A 24,480-nucleotide genomic window follows, 5' to 3' on the forward strand; every position below is an offset into this window, starting at 1 on the left:
TGTTCTAATCACTGACTCGTTTCCAATATGAAAACCAAATTTCACTTTGTCAGTTTTCTTCAAGCTGTTCACATGAATTCTCCAGCTCCTTCCTTGTGAACAGATTCACCTCCACTGAATTAGAGATAAAATCCATGAATGCCAATTCAGTAAAGTTGAATCTCACAGATAGCATGAAAACACAAGTAGCTTTCTGTCCACAATAATGCACTGGAACAAATTATTTAAAATATAGGTACAAGGTTATTCCATTCTGTTTAAACCTACTAAATACCTTCCACAGGTTTCATAATTTTATCCTACAAATTCTTGGAACTGGGAGATTATCCTGTTTGACAAAAGCTTCCAGATTTGAGGAAAACAATCTTCTCATTAAAAGTTGATTGGTTTGCCGAAAGACGCAGCCAGGTTTGCTTCTCTAAAGGCCTCTGACAAGGTCTGCAAGGGAGCAAAGAACAGTTGAACATGAAACAGCCTAGGTCAAAGGAAACATGGGTAGCAATAAGCCTGTGTATGTTGGCATAATTACCGGATGTGCATGGCAGACTCTAGCTATGTCTTCACAGGAAGCTCCGTACTCCAGAGCCAGGGCAGCTTCATTCACCATTTCTCCAGCACCCTTTAAAATTAAAAAGTAATTATGTTTCCAAGGCAAGAATAACTATACACTCTAATGAACAAATCAGGCTTCTGGGCTTTCAGACATTAAATCTTCTCAAACCTTTGCCTATTATTACAGCAGCTAGAGAAAAGTCAGACAAGGAAAGCTTAGGAGAAAATGTAACAGGGCTTCAAAGCCAAATGGCCTAAATCCTGGTACTTTGCTATTTTTATGTGTTTCATGCAATTTCTTTGCTTTAAAAACTAGCAACTCTCCCATAATACTGTAAAAGTGAAATATGAATAATGAGTTTAAGTTATTAGAAGTAGCATAGAAAGCATTCAAATACTGTTAACTTTACTGTTCTGCCACATACCAGGGGAATATATATTTCAGATTCACTGAAATCGAAGCCTTCCCTTAGGAGGTAACTTCTGGGCTGAGAACATGCAGAAGTCTGGAAGTAGAGTGCTCTACACCAAGGGTACAATATGCATATATACAGGACCCAAACTGCAAACCAAGTTTGGCCTGCTATGAAAAGGAAGAAGGCGCCCTTTACATGGTAAGAAATTAAAGAGTGGGGCTGGAGAGAGGGCTTAGCAGTTAAGCACTGGCTGTGTTTGCAGAGAACCCAGGTTCAATCCTTGGTACCCACATTGTGGCACACAATTCTAGGTCCAGTGGATCCAATGCCCTCTCCAAGCCTCAGCAAGTACTGCATTAACACAGTACACAGACATGCATGCAGGGAAACACCCACACACATAAAATAAAAATAACGTTTAAAAATTAAATTAGTGAGTAAACAGGATGAGCAGAAAGATGAAGCCAAAAAGGAGGGTGGGGAAGGCAGAGCAGAGTGCAACCAGAATCAGCAAGGCCTCGCATCCTTACAGTCTGAGGTTGTCAAGTATCACTGGTGGGTTTTAGGCAGTATAGAAGTAAAAGTAGGCAAGACTGTGTAAGTGCTGGTGGTACTTTGCTACAAAAAGAAAACTTTCACTAGTCAAACTTTCACAGGCCAATAGTCAGCAACAGCAGAATGGAAACTGCAACTATATTAAATTCTACCCATTAAATGATTCCCAGAAATCTTACTAGGATTTCTAAGACTTTGCAATACTTACTGGTCCCAGAATATGTGCCCCCAGTACTCTATCTGTTGATTTTTGTCCAAGAATCTTCACCATGCCATCTGTGTCAGCATTTGTTTTAGCTCTGCTGTTTGCAGCAAATGGGAATTTACCAACTTTGTACTCAATACCCTGTGGAGAACAAAAAATGAGAACATACATCAAGTACTGTAAAAGTTTGTTTCCATTAGTGAAATAATCTCCCATTTGTTAAAAAAATAAGTCCCAAGAAAGCAACTGTTCAGGACACACAGAAAGAACGACCAAAGACAGGTTAATGAAATTTAATGAGGGAAGAAATGTAAGTAGGTATAAATGCCATCTGGCTGTATTCCAAAGCCAAATATTAAAAAGCTCTGCAACTATGCGTTTTACCCCAGCACTTGGGAGGAGAGGTGGATCTCTGTGATTTTGAGGCCAGCCTTGTCTAGAGAGTGAGTTCTAGGACAACCAAGGCAGTCTCAAAAATAAAAAAAGGCTCTGCAGTTAGCAGTGTTTGAGTACAGGGGGCTTATTATCATTTTGTCTACTATTGCTGACAAATTAAAGGAGTAAATATCTCCTTATAATCCTAACAAAGGAACAAATACATAAGCTACAATATTCTACAGAGTTTTTAAAAAGGCAAAGATGGGGGGGGTTGGTTGTGCTGCTGTTGTGGTATTTTTTTTGTTGTTGTTTTGTGTGGTTTTTTTTTTTTTTTCTTTGAGACAGGGTTTCCTCTATGTAGCTCTGGCTATTCTGGAATTCCCTCTGTGGAGAGATCTACCTGCCTCTGCCTCTCACCAAGTGATGGGATCAAAGGCATTTGCCAGCATGCCTGGCAAGATGTGTTTTCTAGTCACTAGTGCCATTATTTCAAATCCCACACTTAAGGTACCTCTTCTTTCAATTGCTCTTCTGATTTGCCAACCCAAGCAACCTCGGGGTGTGTGTAAATCACTGATGGCACACAATTATAGTCAATGTGCACGGCACCACCAGCCATTCCTTCAACACAGATGATGCCTTCATCTTCTGCTTTGTGAGCCAACATTGGACCAGCAACCACATCCCCAATAGCATAGATACTACCAGAAAAAAGAAATACAGTAAACTTCTAAAATCTAAGGAGGTTAGTTATACAACAGAAACATATTTTTAGCTAATAAGTCACCAGAAGACAATCAAATGTAGCTCTTCTAAAGCCAGAGCTAAGTATGTAATCTTTGAGCTGTGAAAAATTCAGTTAGTTATATTTAAACAGTCTTATTTTCAAGACAGTGTTTGAAATAAATTTAAAATTATTGAAAATGCCCAACACTTGAGAGCCTAAGAAAGACAAGATCACTTGAATCTAGTTCAAGACTAGCCTGGACCATAGAACAAAATTTCATATCTAAGTAAGATAGACAGACAGTTGAAATGTAAATAAAATATTTTCAATTAAAAATATTAGTAATTGGAGCTGGAGAGATGGCTCAGTGATTAACAGCATCAGCTGTTCTTGCAGAATACCAGGGTTCAATTCCCACACCCACAAAGTGGCTCACAGCTGCCTGTAACTCCTGTTCCAGGGGATCTGATGCCCTCTTCTGACCTCCACAGGAACCAGAAACACACAAGGCAAACAGACATACATGTAGGTAAAAACATTCATACAATAAAGATATAAATTATTTATAATTCAAGGATTTCAAAAGCCTTTTTTACTATCATTCTTATAAGCCTGGTAAAATGATTAGGGCAGAAGTGGTACGTCTTCCTTTACAACACACATGCTTCATCACGTGTAAGTTTTCAATCTTTATAAAAAAACCAAAATTATTGTCACACACAGAACATTTTTAAAAAGACAACAGGTAATTATTCAACTTACTTTGGAATTTTAGTTTGGAATCTGGTATTGACTGGAATTCTACCTCTGGGATCTAGTTCAATTCCAAGCTCTTCTAGCCCCAAATTCTGAGTAAAGGGCCGTCGACCGATGCAAACCAAGAGCACATCACAAGTGATAACTTCGGCTTTACCACCAGAAGCAGCTTCAACACTAAATAACAAACAGTGGTAACTGCTAAACATGTACCTACCTACATTGACAGCTGAACATAGCTGAACATGATATTTCCAGTATCTTTAATTATGAAATAAGTGATGAAATCAAACATACAAATTCTTAAAAGTTTATTCTTAAAATCTTATAAAACCAGGCATTGTAACACAAGGTAAGAACATAGGTTTCATGGCTGAAGACGTAGCTTAGTGGTAGAGTACTTGCTTAGCATGCTTGATGTCTTAGGGTTTGGTCCCTAACAATATAAAAAAACATAAAAGATAGGCTGGGCAATGGTGGCCCACACCTTTAATAATAGCACTTGAGAGGCAGAGCCAAGAGGATCTCTGTGAGTTCAAGGCCAACCTGGTCTGTAGAGTGAGTTCCAGGACAGCCAGGGCTACACAGAGAAACCCTGTCTCAAAAAGCACTCCTCCCTGCCAAAAAAAGATCTCAGAAAGATCCATGTTCAGATATTGATTGGCTCCACCAATCACCAACTGTGTGACTGTGAAGAAGTTACTTTGTTAAACTAGGTATTTAATACGTGCAGAATACATACTATCAATTTAAGTAATACTATCATCAAATTCCCCGAGTATCTGTCTAAAAGTGCTGCATGAATTTTACTAAACACAAGGAGCTTTAAATTTTATGAATATATACAGTGAAAAATATTATCACAATAAGACTATCTAATTAGGTTTTTTAGTATCAACTTATTCATAAATTTTAACTAGCTAATTTGATAGGCAACACTGTGTAATACAAAGCAATAAGATGGGTCTAAGTTATAAAAAAGTCTGGACTACATTTGTAAGTCTGAAAATGAGTGCTTTTTTGAGACAAGTAAGGATGGTTTGTCAAAAACAAATGTAGCATACTTACGACACATCAATTTTCCCATCTGATCTCTTGGTGGCACCAGTAACTTTTGTATTCAGTTTAAACTTAAAGCCTTGCTTTTGTAGTATGCGCTGAAAATTTTTAGATATCTCCATATCAATTCCAATTCCACCCACGTGACCTAAAAATTCAACTGCTGTCACATCTGCACCAAGTCTTTGCCAAACAGAACCCTGAAATGAATTTTTAAGAAAAATCATGTAAGTTTCCATAGCAATGTTTACTAATTATCTCGAATATTTTATTGTATTTTCTTCTTTTGCAAATGTTTAAGGGAAGCTGTAGTGTTTAAAGGGAAAACATAATTTTACTTATTTATTCACCTATTCCACATTTACTGGGCACCTACTTACTACAGGCCAGGTACCATTACAGCTGTTAGGCACATGTTACTAAACAACAAAACTTGGTGTTTCTGGGGACTTTACAATATGGTAGAGGAAGTCAACAAATAAGTAACAACTTCATGCTAGAGGACTCTTAACTTCATAGCTAAAGTGCTATGAGAAAAAGAGAAGACAGAACCAGGGCCATTTTAGCATGATTGCAGATGCTTTAGTCTAAGTAACATCACATGAAGGAGTAAGGGAAATGAACTATAGCAGGGACTGAGAGAAGAGTGTTAAGGGCAGAGGAGACAAGTAAATATAAGAGTCCTAAAATTAAATAAGAATGATATTGATCTCACTGACTTCGGCCAAAGTTGTAAATCCAGGACAGGGCCCAGTCCTGAACCTGGATTAATGAATCTCTCAGCCTTCAGCTTCTTTGTGCAGTAGATGATGATTAATACAGAAACACACAAATGGTCACGGTGCAGAAAATGATAGGTATTAAAGAGTGCCCAGCTCTAAACCTAGTGAACATCCTTTCCCACAAGACTCAAGAATCACTGCACAAGTTGGGATAGAAAGATTTTTGTTTTTGTTTTGTTTTATTTTTCAAGATAGGATTTCTCTGTGGCTTTGGAAGCTGTGCTGGAACTCCCTCTAGGCTGGCCTCGAACTCACAGAGATCCACCTTCCACCTGCCTCTGCCTCCTGAGTGCGGGGATTAAAGGCATGCACCACCAACACCCGGCAAGGATAGAAAGATTTTTAAGAGACATAAGTAGTAGACAAACATCTATAGCAAAACTGGTCTGTTGCACACAGGAACTCATAGCAGCTATGACTGTATGCATAAGACCCACACAAGATTAAGACAGCCAGCATCTCAGCATGGACAGGGGAGGGGCTGATAAAATCGCACCCATAGGTGAGAAGCTATTGGCAACTGATAGTGCTGGGGGAGGTATAGTAAGTTTTCTTTAGGAATGGAGCACCAAAAGAGCTCCATGCTCCAGCAGATGGGCCTCTACCCATGCACATACAAACAGCCCTACAGACAGCACTAAATGGACTCAGTGAGTTTAAAAAAGAGGACGCACGAAGTTGAGAGGGGAAAGTGATGGGAGGAGAGGGGAAAATCTGGAGTGCAGAGAGGGTGGATGTTATCAAACTATATTATATGCACGTAAGAAATTCTCAAAATATTAAGCTGGCTGAGAAAATATTTTCTCAACAAAGGAGAAATGCTTACTTTTGTGCTAAAATTTTGTCTCAAATTGTATACTGCATTTTAACAAGTGGCATGGCTTTGAGTTCTCAATGATTCAATATGAAACAACATAAAATTTGAAGTCAGCACTAGGAGAAGAATTCAGCAGTAGAATGCTTGCCTGGAAGGTGCAAGACTCAAGTTCTAACCCTGGAACTGGAAAGAAAGCAAACAGGTAATCTTTTAAAAATATATTATTTAACATTTCACATTAAAATCATCTAGTAAGTTTAAATGGCAAGAATATCTTTCTAATTGAGTTAGGTTTACACAGTCATTTACAAATTTCATGCATTTTTATGATGAGAATGAACAGAAGAGGAGGTAACATTGAACTATGAAAACTCCACAAATATATACAAAAATTAGCTCAAAATGAATCATGGATATAACACCCAAGACACTAAAGCTTCTAAAACAAAGCACACAAAGTGCCTTTTGTGACCCCAAGTTAGGAAAAGATAAAACACCAGAACACAGTCTTCCCAGCAACTAAGACAGAGAGGCAGGGAATCAAACCAATCTAGAGGCACAGTAAGATTATGTCTCAAAAATAAACAGGCAACTACTAAGCTAGCTTTTGAAAGGTAGGCACCATATGTCTATTGAGAAATAGTAAAGGCTAAACAAGAATATTTAGTTATCCAGCACAATTGCTGATATGTAACAAGGACACACAGGGAACAAAACAGCTATGATCCCTGTCCTTGTGTTTATAATTTAATGAAATCAAAGGGAACAGGTAATATCTAGAAAGTAAGATAAATGTTATAAGAAACAGAACTTCCAGGTACAATAGAACAAACAGCAGGAGCACCAAAGAACCTCCACTCTCATGAAGTGAGGCTCAAATACTGCAAGAGCTGAGAAGAGAGAAATAACCCCAGAATGCCCTCGAGGGGCAGAGGCAGGTGAGTCTCTGTAGGAAGAGAGAAATACCCCCAGAATGCAACTGAGGGGCAGAGGCAGGTGAGTCTCTGTAAGAAGGGAGAAATAACCCCAAAGTGCACTCGAACGGCAGAGGCAGGTGAGTTTCTCTAAGCCCAAGGTCAGCCTCGTCTACACAGCAAGTTCCAGGCCGGCCATGGATACACAGTAAGACACCATCTTAAACACCAATCCAAAGTAAACAAAACAGATAAAAAACAACTATTCCAGAGAGAATGTTTACTAGTAGGTGTAATGTTTGCTTAGAACTTATTCTGATATAACCAAAACACAGCGTGAGAGGGAGGAGGGTTGGCCATAAAGCTGGAGAGAGAACCCAGAACCACAAAGTGCTAACCCTCAAACAACAGCCATTCAAAGACTTCAGCTAAGGAGGGGAAGGGACACATTTGAACACCTGTTTATAGCCACTGTGAAGACCAGTGGCTATAATTAGAAGATAAAGTCAGGAAGGCCTAGGATAAGACATGATGCTGGTCTGAACTAGGATCTGAGTGAGTGACGTCCACTGGAACCCAAGGAATGCCTATGGGACAAGAGATGGGGTGAGAAATGAGGTGTGACCCTCGAGTTCTTGGTATGCCTCTATAGGAGAAACAGCAGAAACACTGAGGAGGGAAATGTTAGATAAATGAGTGTGGCTTTGTTTGGAAAGAAAAATGAAGATAGAAAAGTACTATCATAACCACATGAAAAACATTACATGGAGATGTTGTACATTCAGAAATAAAAATCCAGAAGCAAAGAGTCTTAAGCTATAATTTTGTGAGTCCTTTAGTAACTGAGATGATAGTGAAAAGAACGTTTTGTGGATAGACAAAATGGGTCAAGAAAAAAAACTTGCAATGGAATCTAGAGTAATAAAGGGAAACTGAACAAAGGAATTTGAATAAGTAAAAAAGGTAACCCAGAGGGTAGGTAGAAATTCAGCACAGGATAAAGTCTAAGAAGCTAGGAAATTTTCCAAGGCAAGAAATCACAAAGCTGGCTGGAATGAATAATAAAATGCATGTGTCCTTTTCAGGAGCGATTTCTTAACACAAGAGGCCATGGCCTAAGGGTTAAGGAGAAGGTGATGAAACGAACATGAATACTCTCGTGAGAAATTTGATGGAGAAAAGAAAAAGGGAAATTAGTAACTGAAGGACAAGCTCACAAGAAGCTGAAGCATAAGCATAAGCCTATATCTACAAGGAAATGCACCTGAGTCTGTGTGACACCCAGGTATAAACACTGAGGCATGTTTAACTGTAAATCAAAAGGAAAATAGCCAGTTGTGTAGTACATGCCTACAATCCTAGAACTCAGGTGGCAGAGGCAAGAGGACTATTGCAAGTTCAAGCCAGTCTGATCTACATACCATATTCTAGGCCAGAAGGGGCTATATAAAACCCTCTCTGAATAAAAGGGGTAGAAAGTAGACCAACTTTAAAAAAAGAAGAGAAACCATGAAACTAAGTCATTGTGAAGGCAGAAAAACATGTTATTAAGTATGAAAGAGGAGGGAAACAGTATTTTCACTGTAGGAGGAAGAACAAAAAGGAGAACATTAAGACAAATCATGTTTCATTCCACGCTCTCTCCTATGTGTTACTCAGGAAGTCCCATGTGAAGTAGGGGAGACAACGTGCCAGTAGAGGTAGAAATAAGAGTGGGAATTCAGTGGCCATGGCAGGGACCAAAAGAAAAGTCAGCTAGGGAAATAATGGATCATCACCCAGGCTGAGGTTCATGTTGAGGTCTGTGACTTCAATAAGAACTTAATACAGGCACCAGTCTGAAGGGTCTACTTTCCACCTGGTGCAGGGGATAGCAAAGGAAGACTGACAGCTAAATTCAACCAAGACTCTAGAGTTTTTCCAGGCAAGTATATCAGAAAAGTAGAGCAGGCCTATAATCTTATTACCCAGGGGGCAGAGGCAGGGATATCACATGGTCAACGCCTACTTGGGCTACCAAGTCAATTAAAAAGCCAGCTGTGTCAACTTACTGAAAAGCTCTGACACAAAATAAAAAGGAGAGGGCTGGGGATATAGGTTACTAGTACAGTGCTTGCTTGGGGCTTGTACTAATAACTATCACTGGTCCCTATGTTCAATTTCCAGTATAAAAAAAGGTTAAGGGACTCACTAAAGAGAACAGTTAAAAGTAATAGACTGTGGAATCTAAACTGATCAGGAAACCAGTCAAAACAGGAAGGCAAAAATCTACTTAATTTCTCAACTAGAAAACTCAAACACCCAATTACAGTGGGAGTAATTAAGAGAAGAGTGTGGCCAGGGAAAGTCTGAGCTGAGGACAGCAGAGGCAGAGCAGTCCTTGGCAGTAAGATGTGACTACCCTGCAAGAGGACACCTCAACTAAGGGTAAAGGTTCGTTACAGATATGTGGAAACCGGGCAGGCAGAAGGTATGAAATACTACAGTGCTCAGAACTGTGAATACTGAGGCATTTCTAAACCATGTTAGGAAGAAGGAAGAGTCACTGTGTATGCTGTCTATCATGAGGAGTGTGGGCTTCACTAGAATGCAATTTGCTCAGAATGAAAACTACACATCTTTAAGTATGTCAAGCATTATCAGATTAAAAAGGAAGCCAATCCCAATGATCAGAAAGAGTAAGAAAACAAAGAAGCAGACTAGAAAACAAAGGACATACAAAAGAATAGTAACTACCTAAATAAGTCATTTTGGAAGAAAAGCTGTATTTGCTATTACTAGAAGTTTTAAGCCAACCTCAATGCTAACTGACCTAAAATGTTATATAAACAATCAAAAAGAGGTAAGGTTTTTTGTCTATGGTTTTTCTTTCAAGATTTTAAAATTTTTATTTGAACAGGTGTTCGCCTACAACTATGTCTGGATACCATGCATATACCTGGTGCCCTCAGAGGCCAGAAGAGGGTGCAGATCCCCTAGAACTGGAGTTACAGATAGTTAAAAGTCATTATACATGGGAACTAAACACAGTTCCTCTGCAAGAGCAGCAAGTACTCTTAATCACTGAGCAATCTCTCCCTTTTGTCTACTACCTTAAACACGCCCCATCCTGTCCTTTTTTTTTTTTTTTTTTTTTTTGAGAGAGAGACATTTTATTTTTAATTATGTATGTATGTATATGTGGGTACGTGCACATGAGTATAAGTGGTGAACTCCTGGAGGTGGAGTTCAGGTGGTTGTGAGCTACTTGATATGGGTGCTGGGAACTGAACTTGGGTCCCCTGGAGGAACAGTATGTGTCATTAACCACTGAGCTATCTTTCCAGCCTCCCAAGAGGTTTTAAGTCCCTTTCAACTCCATAGAAGTAAAATAAGAAAGATACTACCTACCAATTCTACACCAATTACTCCTGCACCGATAACAACCAACTTCTCTGGAACTTTTTTTAAGGATAAAGCTCCTGTAGATGATACTATAGTATCTTCATCAATCTACAAGAAAAGCAAAAACAATAAGCAAGTTTACTTGGAAAAAGTATTGTCAAAAATTATTATGGCTTCTATATATCACAATTTCATCAACTCTCATTCAAAATGCTACTTTGAAATTTTATCATTTTATATTCCAAAATAAAAATGGTTAATTCTAACTTTGTATTCTGTGTTTTGTTGTGTGTACATGTTTATGTGTGTGGAGCAAAAGGTCAACCTCAGCCATCATTCAGGGGTTTTACTAGTTGTTTACATAGGTGTATAATAAGCAATTAATCGACTGGACTATATCTCACCAGCTCTTTGTCTGAAACAGTCTCACTGTGTAGTCCTTGCCCCTAAACCAGATTAGCATTGACTTTACAGCAATCTTCCTACCTCTTTCTTCCAAATACTGGGATTACAGACATTCACCACCATGCCTGGCTTAACTTCATATTGAACTCAAATATATTATAAAATGGTCTATATCTGATCATAATCACTGCAAAATGACAAGTAACTTTGCAAGGCTAAATGGCTGTCTAATTACAGTGTTTCAGTCAGTAGTCACTAAACATTTATAAACAGAACAAATCTGTAAAATCTATTTTGTAAGAAACATTTTAAGAAATGAATTAGAAGATATACATACCGTGATTCCAGGAAAAGGGGTGACCTCTGAACCCGTAGCTATAAGGATGTTTTTTGTACCAATAACCTGAGAGCTTCCATCGGCTTTTGTAGCTGTGACCTGATTTTTGCCAGTTATCTTTCCAAATCCATTGACATGAACAACCTTTATAAAGTAATATGTATATGCTTAAACTGTTTTTCTGACAGAAATAACAGGAACAGTACTCTAGATAACACAGAACATAAAATACTTCCTTAATAACGCATAGCACATGCAGTAGCAAAACAATGTCTCATGGACATCTGCTTTGGGGTAGTGTTAGTTTCGATTTTGGTTTTTATTCTTTGTACAGTTTGGATGATGACAAATGCATTACATCTTTTTTAAATGTTTTAGTACTATTTTAAATTAAATATCCCACAGCAGGCCAAGATCATAGAGCATCACTATTAGCATGAAGCAATTATTTCATGTCTTTGTGAATCTGAGCACTGAACACCAACCAACCTTATTCTGTTTGAATAAGTGGGCAATTCCCCCTGTTAACGCTTTTACTGCAGAACTCTTCTGCTCCATCATCTTCTCTAAATTCAAGCGAACTTCTGACACTGTAATTTGTTAGATAAATCTGTCATTATTTAAACTCTGAAAGCAATATGTGACAGTTTCAACTAATCAAGATCTGAAAATATTCATCTCAATGTTACTAAAACTATATAAAGGCAGTATTAACTTTTAAAATTTAGCAACTGTCATAAGCACAGCCAGCAAAGCTAAATCGTCACATCACAACAGTGCTAGAACCTATCAAGCACTATTAAACATGCATCTGTGCCAAAAACGCAGTCCAAATAAAAATGTTCTATTCCACTGCGGCATTCTACAGGACTTTAGGATGGTTCTCAGTCTGGACAATAGTTACGTAAAAATGGCAAAGTAAAACGTTACCCGAAATTATAAAGACAAATGTTAAAATTTTATTAAGACAAAAACAATTAAGTATATATTTGAACATTTCAAAATACAAAAGCTTAATATAATGAGTTTAGTTTAATCAACTAGATTTTAAAATTCATTTTACTCAGAATACTAAAGCAACAATGTAATATAAAAATATTCAATTGAGCAGAATTCAGAGGAAAAGGCACAGCAGTTAGCCCATGCAGCCAACACATACACAGACTCTTAGACATTTCAGACTGACAAAGGTCACCAAGCTGAAAGGCTTGCCTATAAAAAATACCTGTCTCCTGACTATCCCATGTCTGCTTAACATGGTACTTTCAGAGTGTGACATATTTGCTGTAGCACATTACATACACATCATCAATATGCTGACTCCCTGCACAACCTCTTTCAGGGGGGGAAAAAAAAACCACAAAGTACATTAAGTCTATTTCTATTTCCTGGAAATATCTGTCAAATACATCTAGAAAAAAAGGAATAAAAACAACCCTCCAAAACATAGGGAAAACAATACAGACTAAATACAAATGTTATAAACAGTCGTCTTTTCTCACTAGATCTCCCCCTTCTTTCTCTCCTTTGGCTCTGTCTGTTCTTTACAACAACTCACATAGGCCTGCTCTTCCTTCAGTCATGCCTGTCATTAGCAAAGCACTCAGAATCTAGCCTCTCCCATGTTCACATTGTGAGGGAAATAAAACCTGCCTCTTCACTGACACCAAAAAAATAGAACTTAGGAAAAGCTTACAAAGGCAGAGACATTGTCATGGTAGAAATTTGAACCTAAGCACTCTTATGTAAATCTCTCTAAATTTCAAGATTTTTATCTCACTCATCCTTGAATAAATATCTGTTCACATATACCAGTATTCAGCTAGAAGAGTCAAGCATGACTAATACTACTAACTATAAAAAGTATACTCACGTTCAATTCCCCTAGATGCAAAATCTTTTCCATGAGCCAGATGGTAATAATGAGAGTTATTCAATAAAGCCTAAAAGAAGTAAGCAAATGTATCAAATACTCATGAACAGTCTCTAAAACAAACTTGCAAAATGACATTTTCTACTTAGAATGATACATACTACAATAAGAATTCATCTTTCCTTCTCATACAATTAGCCTAAGACAAACAATAGTGACATAAGACACACAAACAAGAATAAGAAACAAAACAAGAGCCAGGCAGTGGTGGCTCACACCTTTAATCCCAGCCATCGGGAGGGAGAAGCAGGCAGATCTGTGAGTTCGAGGCCAGACTGGTCTACAAAGCTACCCAGAGAAACCCTGTCTCAAAAAACCAAAATCCAAAACAAAGTTATTATCTTTAAAAGTAAAACAATAAGAACACATTTCAAGGTAGCAGGTCAAAAGGGACTTCTTGTTTTCACAGGCAAGAACATAAAAAAAATTATTAATTATCTTTTCATTGGCAATAGCAAAAAAAAACAAAAAAGAAAAAACAAAATTGCAACATTGGAATCTGGAATAGGAGGAATTTCCAGAATGCATGATAGGCTGTGACAGACAGCACCTGAAGGTTTACAAAGGGAAAAGTCTTACAAATATACTTAGATTCCTTTTAAGGAACTGTGTTAGATTACCGATCTAGTCTCAATACATCTGTGCAGTCAGTAGTAGCTACTGAAAAACAATCTTCGAAGCATTTGAAACACATGCTCACCTTTGAAGGAATACAACCCACATTCAAACATGTTCCACCTAGTGTGTCATTCTTCTCAATGCAGACTGTCTACAATCAAAGAGAACATTACTTAATCATACATAAATGCATATCTTATTTCACTAAAATTCAAAATATACGTATCTAAATTGCTCTGCAAAGCAAGCTCAAGCTAAAAGAATCCTTTGAAATTTATCATCTGGATAATAAAAAAAAAAGAGGCTAATTCCAGAGTGAATCATTCTAAAAAGACTTTTGTCCAACATTACCACATACATGTGTTACTGTTATCACTGTATCCCAAATGTACTGAGAAACCAACATCAAGTATTTCAGAAGAAAAATAACTGACTTTTCTATACTACTACAACCAATAAAGCCCAGTAGTCTCAGATTTAAAAAAAAAAAAATAGTTAAAAAAAAATAGTAATTTCCTGAGCTAGGGAGGTGCTCAGTGGTTAAGAGCACTGGCTGCACTTCCAGAGGACTCAGGTGTAATTCCCAGCACCCACATGGTCGCTCACAACTATCTATAACTCTAGTCCCAAAGGATCTGATGCCATTTTCTGGCCCCTGTGGACACTGCATACACACAGTGCATAAATATACATGCAGGCATGTAAAAAGATCCAGATGCATAAAAGTTTAAAAAATTTCTTTCTAATCATTTCCCATACTGCAAAACATGCTATGACTAAAATAAGCTTGGCCCATATAAAAGAAAGCAACATTGACTTTGGTTCTATCTTACCTTAAAGCCTAATTGGGCAGCTTTGATGGCAGCAACATATCCTCCAGGGCCAGAACCAATCACTGTCACATCAGCATCAACTATAACAAGAGCAGATTGATATAAAATGGTAAATCACTAACATTTACCAAAAACCCTTCAAATAATCAGCATGTTCCACACAGCATTATTTTGTTCCAAGATAGTTGATGTTCTTTGATGCAACTAAAAACAGTACAAATGTTGAAATCCCACTTTTATCTTCTATTCATTATAACATGTGCAAACACAGCTAAGTCCTAGAATATGAACCTTATACCCAGCTGCCACTTACTGGTTATCACATATCAGATGATGTAACCCTTCTGTAATGTGAAGAAGACAAAGATGATATAAACATAACATTTTCAAGAAGAAATAAGAGGTTCTGAAATGAACTGACTAGCTCAAACTATCTAGTAATTAAGTAGCAGAGACAAACTATGTTTTTTGACTCTACATCTGGTGCTTTCCTTTTTATTTAGTAAAACCCCTTTCTTTAGTTTCAGCCTTCATAAGTTAAAAATCCCAAAGAGCAAAGCTCTAAACCACTAGCAAGATGACCTTAGGTGAGTAATCTGACCTGCTTCGCTTTAACCCTTCATCTGCAAAATAATCACAAAAAGATTTTTACTTTACAGTCATAAAGCAGAATGTTGAGAGCTAAAAGTGGTTTTTAAGCTGTCAATGACCTTAATCTCCAAACTATTTTACAAGCTTCTCAGATAAATTTATTATACTTATTCTTACCCCAAAGTGCTCACCATTTGAAATCCTCAACTGGATAATTCACTTTCTGATCATAATCTTAAAAACTTTTAGTCCTTAACAGTAAAATAAGGATTAAAACAAATCTAGGTTCAGGGCTGAAGAGGTGGCTCAGTGGTTAAGAGAACTGGCTTCCAGAGGACCTGAGTTTGATTCCCAGCAACCACATGGAGGCAATGCCAGTTCCAGAGAATCTAACATCCTCTTCTGGCCATCACAGGCACCAGGCATGCAAATGATGAACATATATACATGTGGACATACACCTAAAGATAAAATAATATTTAAAAAACAAATCTGGGTTCAACTAATAACTATATAACCTTCAATTCTTGAGAAAAAAAAATCAATTCTTTTGAGTGTTGATGATACAACATATGGATAATGGTGATGATGTCTAATAGTCCAAGGTTGTTAATAACCAAAGAAAACAAATGTTAAAAAAACCTAAGAAGGTGCTGGGTACATACTAAGTACTCAGTAAATGTCACGTCCTTTCTTGGATCTGCCTGCCACATTCTGTCTGGCCAGACTTTAGAAAATGAGCATCCAGCTTCAATCCCTCCCATCCTGGCAAAAGCTAGGATGCTGCTACCCTTCGTGCTAGATCTGAAAAGCCCAGCTCAGATCAATTTTCTAACTAACTCTTCATTAGTTTCCCTGTCTCCTACTCAAACAACGCTACCTTACTAAGTAAAGCACCAACATCTTTTCTCCAATCTCATCTCCCACCCATTCTACACACCCATCAATACCAAGCAGTTTAAGATTCAGCGTTCACTTACACACAGGCTTATACTAGCCTATATATATACAATGTTTCATTATCTAGAACAACATACTGACAGCATGCATTTCACATTTCAAACACTAAGCTCTTGGAATAGACATACATGATGATTACCCTGCCTCTTATGATCTAATTAGAGAGAAATAAAGAATAATAAAGCCTAACCTTTAACTGAAATGATCCTAAAACACTGTACTAACTCCCAACTTCCTATCTGAGAAGTCAACTATCTTCAGTTTCCTGTTGATGTGACAAAATTCAGCAACTTAAAAGGAGGGTTTATGTGCTGTTTTCTGAGATTTTTTTTTTTTAATGGAGTGTGCTGGATGTCTCTACAATTTTGTTCAAATGACTGCAGAACCTGGAAAAGCTATGTTGCTGCATAACACACTGCCATTATTGATATATATATCAATAATATTATATATATATATATATATATATATATATATATCATTCATATATCAATATATATGAATGAAGGGTTTATTTTGGATCACAGTTCAAAGTCATGACCACAGTCACCATGACAGGGAAGTGAAGACACCTGGAGCTTGAGGAAGCTGGGGATATCACACCCATAACCAGAAACCAGAGTGTTCCACTCACTTTCTCCAATTTATATGGTTCCCTGCAAGGTTGTAGTCCACTCCACAGTTAAGGTGGATTTTCCCAATCAATCAATGTAATCAGAATAATTCCTCCAAGTCTAAACCTAACCTCATGATTATGTACATCCCCAGGTTTATTTTTTTTATCTCCTGGATGATTCCAAAACTGGCAAGATGACATTAATAATCATTATATACATAAACATAAAACCCTTAAGAACTGTGCATCCATTCCCAAACCACATACACATTTCATAAATCCCTGTCCTTAGTCGCTGGACTGTTAATCATGATTACAAGTATTTGTTAAATGTTTGTCTTCCCCACAAAGACTGTGAACTCTAAGAAAGATGAGTTTTGTCTGTTTAGATCAATGCTATATCCAAGCAGCTAACCAAATAACTTAGCACAAAACAGTAATACATAATACATAAGAGATGTCTAATTTCTATTTGCTACATTTATTTTCAGTTCTGCTGTGGTAACTAAGGAGGCAGTCCAACATCATTGTACACAAAAATTAATTCCTCTGACTCTCAGATCTGATGAACACTTTCAGCTATATAGCACGATACAAAATTAATATACAAATATCAGTAGCTTTTCTTTTAATCAATAATGAACATGCTGGGGGGGAAATCAGGAAAAAATTCATTTGCAATATCATCAAATGAATAAAAATTAAAACCTAGCAATAAATTTAACCAAAGAGGAGTAAGACAGCTACAGTGAAAATTTAAAGCACTGAACAAAGAAACTGAAAAGACAGCAGAAAGTAGAAAATAGGAAGAATTAATATCATAAAAACAGTTTTATTACCAAACAAGATAAACAATCTCAATATAATACCCATCAAAATTTCAATGCAATCTTTTACAAAAATAGAAAAAAACTTCTAAAGTTCACATGGGAGCACAAAAGACCCCAAACCACCAAAGCAATTCTGAGGAAAAAGAGCAACACCATAGTACCATAGCAACAAAAACAGCAAGGTACTGGTGTGTGCATATACCCACAAAACAGATATGTACACAAATGGAATAGAATATGAGACACAGAAATAAAACTACGAAACTACAGCTAATTGTTTTTTGTTTATTTGTTTTTACCAAGACACCAGAAAAGAATGCCTTTCCACCAAATGGTGCTGGGGAAACTGGCTATCCATCCATAACAGACTGAAACTAGAGTCTCATTTCTTACAATGTATAAAACTCAAAGTGGACCAGCAGCCCTCACATAAGAATTTGAAGCTGCTAAAGGAAAATACTTCAGGTACAGGCTAAACAAAAATTTTCTGAAAAGCGCTCCCACAGTATAGAAAATAACATCAAACACCAAAAAATAGCCAGGTAGTAGTGGCACATGACTTTAATTCCAGCACTCAGGAGATAGAGGCAGGTGGATCTCTGAGTCTGAGGTCAGCAAGAGCTACACAGAGAAACCCTGTCTCAAAAAAAAAAAAAAAAAAAAAAAACAAAAAAAAAAAAAAAAAAAAAAAAAAACTGACAAATAGGTTGCCTAGAATTGAAGAGCTTCTGTACAAAAAGAAAAGCCTCAAGTTCCCAAGACCCAGCTATATAGATGACAAACGACTGATATCTAGGACAAAGAATTCAGAAAATTAAATAAAAATAACCTATTCAATAATGGACAGTTCCCATGGAGGAATGCTAATCACTGGATTGCTCAAGTTGCTTTCTTATAATAGCTAACAACTATCTGCTACAGTGGATTTGACCCTTCAACATCAAGAAAGCGAGCCACAGGCCTGCCCACAACCAATGTGATGGAAATAATTTCTCAAATGAGGACCCCTCTTTCCAGGTGACTCTAGTTTGTGTCAAGTAGATAAGAATGAACCAGCACAGTCTCACTCCATTAAAATCTAAGTGCCTGCTCAAAGACTTCAAAGAAAATAGAAGTGGATGAATATATCTTAACACTCTCCTATTACATGACACTCCAGGCTGTCCTCTCATCTCCACACCTGAACTGTGGCATGCACACAGGTACTTACACCCTTATACACACCATAACAGACACAACGTTAAGAGTAAAATATTTTAAAATTTAAATTTTATGAATGAGTCAGTAAACAGACCACTTCAAATATTTTTTGTACTAGGAAATTAAACACCTCACTAAAAGCTCATTTATCCCATTCCAAAGTGCTTATTAAAAATACATATATTTTAAAGAAAATTCAAAACTTCAAGAAAGCATTATGAAAATTATATACCCCACAGCTCCCTTTTATGCATATAATGGTAGTCTTAAAGAATTTCATTCAAGATGTCAAAAGTCATCATCATCACGAAGCTTTGAAACACAACCAACCCAATCTGACCCAGTAGATAAAATTAATTCTTAAAAGCTGTAATCACATGAAATTGCTCAGCTCAAAACCCACCTGTGGCTCTCCACCACACCCAGAGTAAAATCCATAGCACCTGGTCTGGCTTAGCGCATTCCACAATCTGATCCCTGCCTATGTGTCTGACTTTGTTTCTTAGAACTTTGCACATCTAGCCTAGTCTTTTTGCTTTTCCTGGAGGCTCACAAATTAAGTTCCATTTCAGACCTTTCTCACTGAGGCACCTTTCACACCCTCACCCCTTTCTCAGACATCCCCTCAAGGCTTTCCCTGACTTCTCTCTAGGCTCTTAGTAACTTGTTTTAATTTTCAATTACTTCTCCAAACACTTGTTACTTATGTATTGCCCACCTTTTAATAGTAGTCTTTAAGTGTCTTAAAAATGGATTCTGCCTTGTTCACCTCTTGTAACATACTAGGTGTTCAATCAACTGGTGTATAGATTAATTCTAACAGAGTAACAGTTACTCTAATACTCGCTTTCTTTTATATAAAAATGGAAAAGAACTGTCAGCTCATCTGATTGAAAACCGCTGCACTGAGTACTTACTTGGTTGATCTGCATAAGTTCTTAAAGGCACTGAAGAAACTCCTTGTAGGCCAGGAGATATCCGATTGAAATGGCCTCTCTAAAAGAAAAAGGCAAAGAAAATTTTCTTGTTAAGTAAAATATTATTTTTACAACAGGCCGGTGAGATAGTTGGATAAAGGTCCTGCCACCAAGATTGACTTCCCAGGTTCAATCCCTTGTGGAAGAAGAGACCTGACCCCAAAAAGTTGTACTGGAACCTCCACACATGCTCATGCACACACACACACACACACACACAAAAATAAATACATGTAATTTAGAAGGGTGATGACAACAAACAGGGGTAAATGTATCAAGCACTGATTCTTAATGGACTTCCTTTTATCACAAAGGGTATCCTATCAATTTCTCCTCTTTGTCAATAATATTAAACTTTCACAATCTTACCTTTCCAGATCTGCCTTATTATTGTGAATAGTCAATGCACCATCTCATATTAAACTTAATAGAATATACTTAATGGCTTAGTTTTATTAAAATGTCAGAAAGCAAGGCTAATTTTAATGCCAAAAACCATTTTAGTATTCCAATAAGAACTCTGAAACTTTGAATTCATGTATTTGAATACTTCAACAACAATCATTTCACTTGTCATTACGTTTTCTAATTTAATCTATTTAACAGTCTGTAAATCACAACATTTATGAAGATGTTCTTGAGCTACCAACTATGAACAGAAAACTAAAGTAGGATATGTACCAACAGTGTCAGTGTACCCACATTCTGGAAGTTCCACAAACTGCATCACAATCTCACACCCTCTAGACTTTATGCCTACCATCTCCTAAGACCAGTGAGAGCAAGAAACAAAGCAGAGCTGCATGCAGCTCCTATCCCAGCGAGCACATCAATGACTAATGGAAGGAACTGACTATATACTCCGATGTAGCAATGCTCTTTGCTTGGAGACAACTTCTGCGCTTGAGATCAAGCCATGCCAACCAAAGAAGAGCAAACTGTCTGTACTGAGTTTTAGCCCCAGCTCAGCTTCTCCCTAAAAGAACATTTTGCATGTTACATTAGTTTGTGAAGACACAGACGACTGCGGTGTGAAATAGTCTGATCTCTGTAGTATTTCTAAAGTCCTCACGCTACCCCGCCACGACGCCGCATACATTCAATTCGGCTCTATCTGTTTAACCGGTAGGTGAAACGGGAAAGTAGTTTGGACGATAGTCCGCTGCAATTAAAAACGTAAGCCCAGAGCCCGGCGCGGGCGCGGGCAGCAGACAGGACCGCAGTGTGTGGGGCTGAGCACGTCTGGGCCCACTCGCTCGCGCATCAAGGTTACCTACCCACCCCGGGAAGCAGGCCGCTCCCGCGGGGGGCCAGGGCCGGGAGGAAGGGACGGGACGGGCAGCGGGTGACGGGGTGACCTGCGCGTCCCCGGCCCGGGTGCAGGCCCAGGCCCTCGGCCCGCGTCCGGAAGTGCGGTGCGAAGCTGCGGGCAGTCGTTCCGCAGCCGGCTTCCCCGGCCCGAGCCCGCGCTCTCCGCAGCCTCGGGAGGCCGGGCGAGCCACGAGCGGGCATCCCTCACCTTGGCCAAGGAGCAGTACACGCGACTCCAGCTCTGCATCTTCCCCGAGGCCTGACCCTGGCGACAGCGCCTTCACCTCCGCCGAGCTACTGGTCCGCTCAGCCAAGGTCTCCCCGCCTGCGCATGCGCAGGAGCGCGCGTCACCGCCCAGGAGCGGCGCGATTGGCCCGAGCGGCGGGGGGCAGGGTCGCGCCGTCGTTCACTGTCGTGTCGAGCGCAGTGCTTTGCGGCAGCTGGGGATTTGGGAACAAGTGTGGCCCAAGGGGCTGGAGTAGAGGTGCGGTTGAAGTTGGAAGACGGACTGAATAGATTGAAGCGTTGTTTGCTCAGTGAAGCCTACAGAAAGCAAAGTTTAAATAGGAAAGAAAGAAGCGCTCGATTTGACAAGCTCGTGGTTGCGGTAGGCGCTCGTGGACGCTTCCCATCGGCTTCACCTCGCTTTACAAAATCGTATGGAGTATTCCCATTTTTCTGGATGGAGCTCCGGGAGCTTAAAGCAAAGAGAGCAGCCGAGAGATAACTGAAGCCCCGAGGACGAAGGCGTTGATCTTAACTACTGGTTTGTAATCTCTGTTCTCAGAGGCCATGTAAGGGATAGATGGGCCACAGACTTCTGCTCTGAAAACTCCGCAAACAAGATCGTGTAGGAAACTGCCTTCTGTTTCTGTGTGTTGGAAGCACGCCTCTACAAAAGCAAACTAGAAAGGGTTGGGAGGGTGGGGGAGGTAGGAGGTTTTCATAGGATGTCATTCACCTTAAAAAATTGGTAACTTGTCTACAGGATTGAGCACGGAGGTCTGAGGTCCGATTCCCACTTTGTAATAACCATCTCTAGTAAAGAAAACTTTAATTCTACATCTCTCAAAAGTTTACAACCCAGGCACTGTAGTGAACTCCATAGAGTTTAAGCATTAGATGAATGTTTGTCCTCTATCTATGCCCATTTTGAGAGAAGACTCAATGAGTGAGTGAATGGATGGATGGATGGTTTTAATGTTATGAAGAAAGCTAGCTGTTACCAAATAATCATCCCTCCCCCTCCCTCCACCCTTGTGCTCATCTGCCCTTTTCTTTTCTTGAGAGTGTCCCATGTGCCTCGGGCTGGCTTCAAACTCCATACACAGCTGAGAAAGACCTTGAACTTATGTATGATCTTCCTGCTTTCATCTTCTGGGTGCTAGATTACCGGTGTCCACCACCACACCAAGTTTATGCATTACTGGGTGGTGGGAATGGAACCCAGGCCTTCTAGTATGCCAGGCAGGCACTCTTCCAACTAAGCTACATCTCCAGCCTTGTTCCTTCTTTCCATACATAGAGTGCTCAGCTAGACAGATAGGTATTCAGAATAGCAACTACCTTTTCCAGGTTCCATACAGCTATACATCGGCATATGACCAAATGTAGACTAATGCTCTTCTTCATTTATTGTTAAACTATTTCTGATAATCTTTGATGGAATAACTCTCATTGTGGTGCATTTAAACTAAGTCCAAAGCTTAACACTTTTCAAATTAAAAAGTAGACTTGATTTCACCTTCTTTTGAATATGGGCCATCCTTAGGCAAATGTTTCTTCTAATTAATAGATTGAAACATAGGTGCTATTAGGTGACTCTCAGGCTAGGGACAGAACCCCTCCTCCTCCTCCTCCTCCTCCTCCTCCTCCTCCTCATTTCCCTCATCTTTCTCTCCTCCCCTTGCTCTCCTCCTCTCCCTTTCCATCTCTCTTCCATCTCCCCTCTTCCCTCCTCTTTCCTCCTGCCCTCCTCCTCTTCTTCCTTCTCCCTAACCCTTCTCTCTGTAGGCAGTTTATAACCCAAATGCTCTTAATTGCTGTATTTATGAACAAAATAAATATTGTCATTGTTTTAGCTACTAAGATTTGTGGGACAGTTTGTTGTAAAGCAATGGATAGATTAAACCCTTACACCATCACCACCCTAACAATCAGTAGAATTACAACTGATTTTCTTTCTCATATGGATCTCCTTATTCTCATTCTCGCCTTTGTTGCTATTTAAATCTCTCTTTATGGTGCACCATTACCATTGCCACTATTCATTATAAAAACAATGTTCACCCCCATAACTATTGCCATTCTGCCAACAAAGTAGGACTGAATGGGCAATTTTAGTTTATGTAGAGATTCAGCTATTACAAGACAAAGCCCCAAAATAATGACATGATAATCAATTACTCTCATATAAAGTCTAAGCTGGTATTTCTGGCAGATATGTCCCATGAAGAAGTTCTTAACTTCTCTTTTCTTTTGGCTCTGCCATTATCAGAATTCTGCCTGGAATCTTTTGTTCACAATGGCTGTCTAGTTCCTTTGATCACATAGCTCTGTAGCTTTATTGCTTTTCACTAGCTTTGAAAGTTATTAATATAGTGATTTACCCTATATCCATAGTCTCTCACTAGCTAGTAATGCTTCTGACATAACAGGCTAAAACTGTTGACTTTCACTAACTTCCCGTTTTCACCAGTGAGAGGTGACTTTTATGTCTCAAAACTGAATTGTAAGCTCAGCTGTTTTAGATGGTTATTGGAGAGTGAAACCCAATGCAAAGATCAGCAAGACAGGGAAAGAGCAGAATAAAGGAATAGCAATGAGTTGAGTTCATTGAATTTGAAACACCAGCTTGACAAACCAATAGAGAAGTTACTAGAAGTAACTAGTCTAGAACTTAGATGCACTAGACTTTGAATGGAGAGATGAATTAGTGGGTAAGTGGGCTTTCTGGGCTAGTATGAAAACCTGAATTTAGAGCCAGAACCCACATAACAAGCCAGACATGGGGAATGAAGAGAGGGACCAGTGGTTAAGAGAAAGTACTGCTGTTGTAGAGAATACAAGTTCAGTTCCCAGCACCCGTATCACAGCTGCCTGAAATTTCAGTTCCTGGAGACCCAATGCCTTTTGCACACAGTGAGCACTGTTCAAGTGTACACACACACACACTATCAGATTTTTAAAAGCTAGACATGGTTATGCTAATAGGGGAGGGTGATGGAGACAGAAGGATCATTGAGGATTGCTGGTGACCAGCATAGCCCCAGGTACAATGAGAAATAGTTTCTGAATGGAATAAGGCAGAGTTTAATAGGATG

At 38.8% G+C, this 24,480-nt stretch overlaps 1 protein-coding gene across 1 annotated transcript; it reads right to left on the reverse strand.

Moving 5' to 3' along the window:
* Nucleotides 1-362: 362 nt before the first annotated feature.
* On the reverse strand, nt 363-21,403 carry Dld (dihydrolipoamide dehydrogenase). Its single transcript, NM_001246697.1, is given in 15 exon segments — nt 363-374; nt 377-438; nt 530-619; nt 1,732-1,869; nt 2,618-2,807; nt 3,596-3,766; nt 4,658-4,848; nt 10,552-10,653; nt 11,288-11,431; nt 11,777-11,877; nt 13,161-13,230; nt 13,921-13,989; nt 14,672-14,751; nt 19,786-19,864; nt 21,365-21,403. Coding segments are annotated over 15 exon segments (1,527 nt in total). The 3' UTR covers nt 363-373.
* Between the last annotated feature and the right edge of the window lie 3,077 nt (nt 21,404-24,480).

This window comes from Cricetulus griseus, chromosome 5, assembly GCF_003668045.3.
Source record: "Cricetulus griseus strain 17A/GY chromosome 5, alternate assembly CriGri-PICRH-1.0, whole genome shotgun sequence".
Taxonomy (NCBI): Eukaryota; Metazoa; Chordata; class Mammalia; order Rodentia; family Cricetidae; genus Cricetulus; species Cricetulus griseus.